The sequence below is a fragment of the Neoarius graeffei genome, chromosome 2 (assembly GCF_027579695.1).
Source record: "Neoarius graeffei isolate fNeoGra1 chromosome 2, fNeoGra1.pri, whole genome shotgun sequence".
Taxonomy (NCBI): Eukaryota; Metazoa; Chordata; class Actinopteri; order Siluriformes; family Ariidae; genus Neoarius; species Neoarius graeffei.
Genome location: NC_083570.1, coordinates 13,622,252 through 13,629,562, shown reverse-complemented (window position 1 = coordinate 13,629,562; position 7,311 = coordinate 13,622,252). Strand labels below are relative to the sequence as shown.

At 44.3% G+C, this 7,311-nt stretch overlaps 1 protein-coding gene across 2 annotated transcripts in view; it reads left to right on the top strand.

Moving 5' to 3' along the window:
- The first annotated feature begins 263 nt into the window (after positions 1-263).
- lpin1b (lipin 1b) overlaps positions 264-7,311 on the top strand; it is a 34,524-nt gene continuing 27,476 nt past the window's right edge. The window contains exons 1-3 of one of the 2 annotated variants that reach the window (XM_060913862.1): positions 264-423; positions 4,245-4,439; positions 5,538-5,633. In XM_060913862.1, the coding sequence (XP_060769845.1) occupies positions 4,248-4,439; positions 5,538-5,633 (288 nt within the window). In that variant the 5' untranslated portion in view covers positions 264-423; positions 4,245-4,247. Of the gene's footprint in view, positions 424-4,244; positions 4,440-5,537; positions 5,634-5,875; positions 6,207-7,311 lie in introns of those variants that run through there. The other variant, XM_060913863.1, reaches the window with a different exon arrangement.

Genomic DNA, 7,311 nt, shown 5'->3' with positions numbered 1-7,311 from the left:
AAACAAGTTTCACTTATTAACTATTTTAAATCGCAGTTCACAGTTCAAGCGGAGTTTATTATTATCATTAAAAAAAATAATGTTAGTCTGGCAGTGACGTGTCGAAAACCGTTGACAGGAAGGAAGAGGAGGAGGAGCGACGAGGGGTGTAATTTGCATGTTGAAATCTGATTGGCTAGCTGCGGTGGTTTATTTGCATCTGACGTCACCGCTGCTGTGGAGTGGAAAGGAAAGGAAATATCCAACTCCATTCACAACACACAGAGCTCTGAATCACACAGCAGCAGCATTTATTTGTAAATAAAAGATTTCCTTTTAAAAATCTTAATTCTCGCTGTGCGTCTAATAATGTATCCGGAGGACTGAAGAATAAGCGATTTTGCTGTCTTGTCAGTCACTCAGGACGCTTTAAAGCGTTAAAAGGTGAGCTCTTCTCTTCTAAAATACGTGTCTGACATTTTAAAATGCAAATATATTATAATATATATATACTCTGAGGGGAAAATAGATATCTAAAATGCAGCAAAGGTCTTAAAATGCCATATAACACGTACTTATAACGTGTTTAATAGGCGACCAGAGTTTCCTTTTCAGAAATGAAAGTCATTCATGTAGATGGATTATTGTTGGCCGTGTCCCAATTTGAGATGCACTTCGAAGAAGGTAAGAAGGTATGGATTATGGTCGAGTGTATGATGTACTGGGTTTAGATACAGAGGTAGCATCTGAATTCCAGAAAGGACAAACTTAATTGGCATATAGGTCACTGTGTAGGAGTCATTATTGCGCACTATGTAGGGCACTTGTGTAGGGAGTAATGCTCCGTTTAGGATAAAGTGACGTGTTATTGATGAGAATCAGCTGGAATCAGTTGTCAGCTGTTTTGGTCGAGGTGAGACAAGTCTTCATCAATGTATGTGATCTCATTTTGGGTGTATCCTTCCCTGGGGTGGGTGTTTTCGAACCTATGACTTTACTACTACTACTAATAATAATAATAATAATAACACCAAATTGGTGTGGCATGGTGGTGTAGTGGTTCGCGCTGTCGCCTCACAGCAAGAAGGTCCGGGTTCGAGCCCCGTGGCCGGCGAGGGCCTTTTTGTGTGGAGTTTGCATGTTCTCCCCATGTCCGCATGGGTTTCCTCTGGGTGCTCGGGTTTCCCCCACAGTCCAAAGACATGCAGGTTAGGTTAACTGGTGACTCTAAATTGACCGTAGGTGTGAATGTGAGTGTGAATGGTTGTCTGTGTCTATGTGTCAGCCCTGTGATGACCTGGCGACTTGTCCAGGGTGTACCCCGCCAAATCAGGTGTGCTGCTGCATGGCTGGAATGAAAACCTGCAGCCACATGGCCCTTTATGGATCAGTTTGGACACCCCTGCTCTAAATTGACCGTAGGTGTGAATGGTTGTCTGTGTCAGCCCTGTGATGACCTGGCGACTTGTCCAGGGTGTACCCCGCCTTTCGCCCGTAGTCAGCTGGGATAGGCTCCAGCTTGCCTGCGACCCTGTAGAACAGGATAAGCGGCTACAGATAATGAGATGAGCACCAAATTGTTCAAGCTAAACCAGACAGGGGTCAAACAACTCAAAGCCTATTAATAAGTCAAGTTTATTTGTATTGCGCTTTTAACAATAAACATTGTTGCAAAGCAGCTTTACAGAATTTGAACGACTTAAAACATGAGCTAATTTTATCCCCAATGAGCAAGGCTGTGGCGACGGTGGCAAGGAAAAACTCCCTCAGATGACATGAGGAAGAAACCTCGAGAGGAACCAGACTCAAAAGGGAACCCATCCTCATTTGGGCAACAACAGACAACATGACTATACCATTAACAGTCCTAACATAAAGTCAGCTTCGTTGATGCTATAAACCCCCGAGCGCAAAACCGTTCATGACAACCGCAGTCCTAAAGTCAGCAAGTCAACTGCAGTCCCCAGCCACAAAAGCACCACTGCAAGAGTCCAGAGCGTCCTCCATGCGCGACCCCTGACTGTCCACGTGGGGCTGCCCTCCACAGGAGCGATGCGATGAGACTCCAACCAGACGCAGGGCACCAGGATGGATCAGGCAGGTCCGAGGAGACCAATAAGGATCATGACCCCTAGGGGGCTCCATAGAATTCAGCTGTCTTAAGTCATGACTGCTGACAGGTCATTGATTATCTTCTTACAATGGCACCTGTCAAGGGGTGGGATATATTCGTCCATTGCGACCAATGATGACTGCTTCATTAGGATGCGCAGATGGGCCGCAAGGCCTGTGACAGAGCCGCCTGGAACGCCTGGCCTCGTGAGCTCTCGTATACTATTCTCCTGTCCTAGCGACACGCCTTGTACAGTAAGGTAAGACAGACAATATTGTGACCCCATTGTGTTGTATCTCTGGACCTCCAGACCTGATGCCAAATGGTGCACAAAAGTGCCACAGACCTTACAGGTTTGGAAGTTGCCCTGCAGTGACAACTGACTTGCCGAGTGATGCCATTCATTGGCCATTTGAGTGGCTCTTCCACATGCCATCTGGTGGTGTGCCATTGACCCTGTTGGGTTCATTGCACCGAAAAGCACCCTGCTGCTAGTGCCCTATTGGTGATATACTATTTAACCCACAGCTAGAACCCAGGCAGGTGCTACCACTCTGCAATGGTGATTAAGGAGTAACTCTACTTTCCCCAATACTCAGGTCCTCCCGGACTTGAGACTCGCCACCGGTTGCAGCTTAGTCATACCGAGGACTAATGGGTAGGGTATATTAGGCAGCAAAAGAACAGTCATTTCTCAAAGTTGATGTGTTGGAAGCAGGAAAAATGGGCAACCATAAGGATCTGAGTGACTTTAACAAGGGCCAGATTGTGATCGCTAGATGACTGGGTCATTTTCTCCAAAACGGCACATCTTGTGGAGTGTTCCTGATATGCAGTGGTTAGTACTTACCAAAAGTGGCCCAAGGAAGGACAACCGGTGAACCGGCAACAGGGTTATGGGTGTCGAAGGCTCATTGCATGGGGCACGAAGGCTAGCTCATAAGGTCCGATCCCACAGAAGAATTTCTGGAGCACAAACTTGTGAAGGTCCTTGTGAAGCACACACTGGTTGGTCACGTGACCATGTTTCCAGGAACGATTCAGATTCCACAGTCAACATGAAACTACAGTAAACCTTGTATACTTTCACTTCTAGATGGAATTCATGCTGTACTTTCTGGAATGTTTAAATAGAGGCTTTTTTCTCTTCCTCTCACTTGAGCCAGGAGAACATGTGATTCTTCCTTTCCTGGAAAAAGGGCAGGGTTAGGGTTTTTTGGTTTGGTTTTTTCCCCGTACACACCAATTAAAATATTTTTGTTTCATTAGTGACTCAGATGATCATCTGTGAAATGGAAACAGGCAAGTTTAATGGGTGTTCAGAGATAATTATGATTACTGTGGATGCTGTAACCACAAACTCAACAATCCTGTCACAATTCTCTCCAGCTCAAGACCAGCTTCCAATTGGCTGGGAAAGGATCTTGCTTAACATTGGGATTGGATCATGAGTGCAGGCTAAAAAACAAAACGCATGATTAGACGAGATCAGATGTAATGTAAACAGCTTATTTTATTTATTCTTTTTTTTTTTTTAAATACTTTCTACTTCATTACTTCAAGTTTCTCCTGGAATCTGACCTTCGGATTTGTACGAGTGCCAGAACGCTGTAAAGCCTTCCAAATACGTTGTTGCAGCAACAATAAAGTCATGACAAAGGTCCTGTTACTGCAAGTATGTGGTGTGTCTTGTGAGTTCGGATTCACTTTTCCAAATAAAGTGGCACGGTTATATTCACATTCATTCACCATGTCCGAAAGACTCTCTCTTTTTGTAGAGAATGTCTGAGTGATTTTATTCCCTCTTTTCTGCTACAATAGCCTCCTCTTCAGTTTGGGGAAGAATCACATAAGGGTGTGATGTCAGGTGTCCACAAACATTTGGCCGTATATTGTGTAATTAGATCCAAATATGAACATCGGGGTGCCAACATTTATGGTTTAGCTGTAGAACTTTTTTTTTTTTTTTTTGCTTTCTCAGCTGTATTCAGTAAAATGAGTTCACTGAAAGGGAAAGGACGTGATTCTTGTAAACCCCCCCCCTTTTTTTATTGTTTATCTGTGTGAACTTTGACCTTGAGGTGAAGTTGCTGATTTTTCATTTGTGGTAAAATTTCTAAGATTTTTTTTTTTGTGTGTGTGGGGGAGTCAGACCATGAACTACGTGGGGCAGTTGGCAGGGCAGGTGTTTGTGCAGGTGAAGGAGCTGTACCGCGGCCTGAACCCGGCGACGCTCTCCGGCTGCATCGACGTTATCGTGGTGCGTCGTCCCGACGGCTCCCTGCACTGCTCGCCTTTCCACGTCCGCTTCGGCAAGATGGGCGTGCTGCGCTCGCGCGAGAAACTGGTGAGCAACTGATGATACTCGCTTTTTATTTCACATTTGTTGCAATTATTTGCATGTATGGAAACGACTTTAAGTCACATGAGAAACATTCAGGGTGATGAAGGTTAGGGGCAGGGTTAGCATTTCCGACCTTCTTGTTACTACGGAAATGAACGAAACGCAACCATGGCATTTCGTTCCCGATGAAATCAATTGTTAATGTTCTGTAGTCATGCTAATTTTAACTGTTATAGAAATGTGTCGAGTTTTAGTGGACTGTCAGATACGGAATACTCTGACACGATTATACGGTACCGTTATCACAATAAATGATGCAACATGCAGCACTGTGCGAAAGTTTTGCCACCCTATACAGTGTTTCCTTGAGTTTACTGTTGGATGAGGATGGTCACCTGCAGGACCCCTCCCTATGGCTCCTGTTACAGAGCATTTGGAACTGAACAAACAGTTAAGAGTCATATTTAAGTCTTCATATTTAGATTAGAACAATAATTAGCACAATTTTTACAATAGAACTGCACTCCTGTTTTTTTTTTTTTTGACCTTAGTGTGTGTTTGAGAGACTTTTGGGGGGGGGGGGCATGGGGTTCTGTCCACCCGACCCCCCCCCCCAGTATAATGGGAGAGGAAATACATCTGTCTCTATAAAATATACACGCGCGCACACACGCCACCAGATTTCATGTTGATATTTCAGTCGTAGTGCAATTTTGGATTGAAATGAATGTGAGAAGCCTGACATTCTGCAAGTCACACAAAAATAGCAAAAAAAAAAAAAACCCAGCATCACCAAAATAGTATAACGCCTGGATGCATTTTTCCGCCTGCATCAGCATGGCGATAGAGATCAAGCTGTAGCTGACAAGAATTTAAGAACTTTTTATCTTTACACACTTGGAGAGAGGGAGAGCTCCAGAAATGTGTTTAACTTTTGATTTGCACCACATTTTTGTTCCTCAATTTCCTTTAATCCCAGGACTACTGTAGTAACTGTAACTCAACCCAACGTTAACATGAAAATGAAGATGTAAAAGCCTCTTCTAGTTCCAGACATTTAAAAAAAAAAAATTAATGTTAGAAATAACCCTGTGTGTCCAGGTGGACATCGAGGTGAACGGAGAGCCTGTGAGTCTGCACATGAAGCTGGGAGAAAACGGCGAGGCTTTCTTCGTCACGGAGGCCGAGAACGATCAGGTTCAACACACCTTAACACGCTTCACGTTCATTTCCACAGATGACGTCTCTTATGTTCCACTCATCTTCACACGCCGGAATGTTCTCTTCCCTATAAATCAGCTCTTTAAGACAGAATTTAAGTTTTGTAATAATGGCATATTTTATCGTATCATATGATACTCGAAGACATTTCAGTAATACACGATCTGTATCCCGATATACAGTCCAGACACCCAGCAAGACAGCAGTTTAAAAACCTGTGGACAAAGTAAGACCTTAATAATGGCACGTTTGTTTATTTATACCCCAGCGCGTCTGAATTCTCAAATCAGGTTGGTCGGAAAGTGTGCGGTATTGTTGGAAAGTAGTTCCGGCTGTGACATGAACGACAGGTTTATATTAATGCGCTCATTCTAATGTTATTTCTAGTAACGGCGCTGACGATGAGGGGGTGATGGAACTAGAGCCTTGCACTCCCCCGGAAGTCCCGCGGGACCCGATGCAAAGCAGTGCAGCGCGGGACAAATTTTGAAAGCTCATTGCGGGCGCAGGCGGGAGGGGGAGTGCACAATGCGGGAGCGCGCGGGAGAGGTAATAAGCTGCAGTCCCGCTAACTAAAAACATGTTTAACAAAATTTATAAATTATTAATTTGTCTATCATATATAATTTGTGCTGGATATTTTATTTGGCATTAATAAAAACATTTTAAGATGCCTAAATTTGCGGATGTGGTCCAATCTCGCGTACGTTTCCGATTCCTTTCCGCTCTTCTGTGTTTGAGATCTCCGATCATGGCAGAAGAGCAGAGCTCCTCTAGTGAAGCTCACAATGGGTATCTCTGTAAAGCCTCAGCTGCGCATGCCGCCTGGTAACGCGCACCCTCGCTACGTGCGCTAGGTGAAGGATCGGTCAGTGGAGAGCTCAGCTAAGCTCAGCATGTTTAATTCCCCAAGCCAATGACAAGAACTTTCATGAGAAATGACGCGAACGTCTGCATCATGCGGGATTTGCGGGCGGGAGCGGGACTGAAAATTCTGTCCCGCGCAGACCTCTAGACGGAACGACTGTTTATCACAACTATAGCGTTCCAGAGCATTAGATCTTAATTATAAATCATTAAAATGCACAGCAGGTCTTTTCATTATTAAATTAAATTAAATTTGGGTAAGTCGCTGCAGTATGACTTGTATTTTGTGCTGTTATACAAGTATAATTCACCTGGACAGTGTGTTTCCTTGCTGTTGATGTATAGACGTTTCCCATATTCAGCAACCCGAACATGCAACGTTTTTAGGCATCACGGATTATGGACGCGTCTCGCATATTGTATTTAAACTGTATCTCATTTCGTTTACGTGTCAAACAGGACAGTAACAGTTGAAAACGCACACCCTGAGGAACCTGGCGTCGAGCAAACAGGAAAGCATTGTGCTGCGCTGTGGCTTTTCAGACAGTCAGCGTTGTAACGTGGTGGTTTTTCGATTTGAAACGCACTCTGTGTTCCATTGTGCTGCACCGCTCATATCTCAGATTGTGCTTTGTCGTGAAAAGTTTATTTAAGCAGGTCGCTGATCCTGAGTGTGACCTCAGAAAAACTGTGGAGATGTGTGTGTGTGTGTGTGTGTGTGTGTGTGTGTGTGTGTGTGTGTTGTAGCTCAGACTCAGAAAAGCACTCTCACTGTATGAGAGAGGTC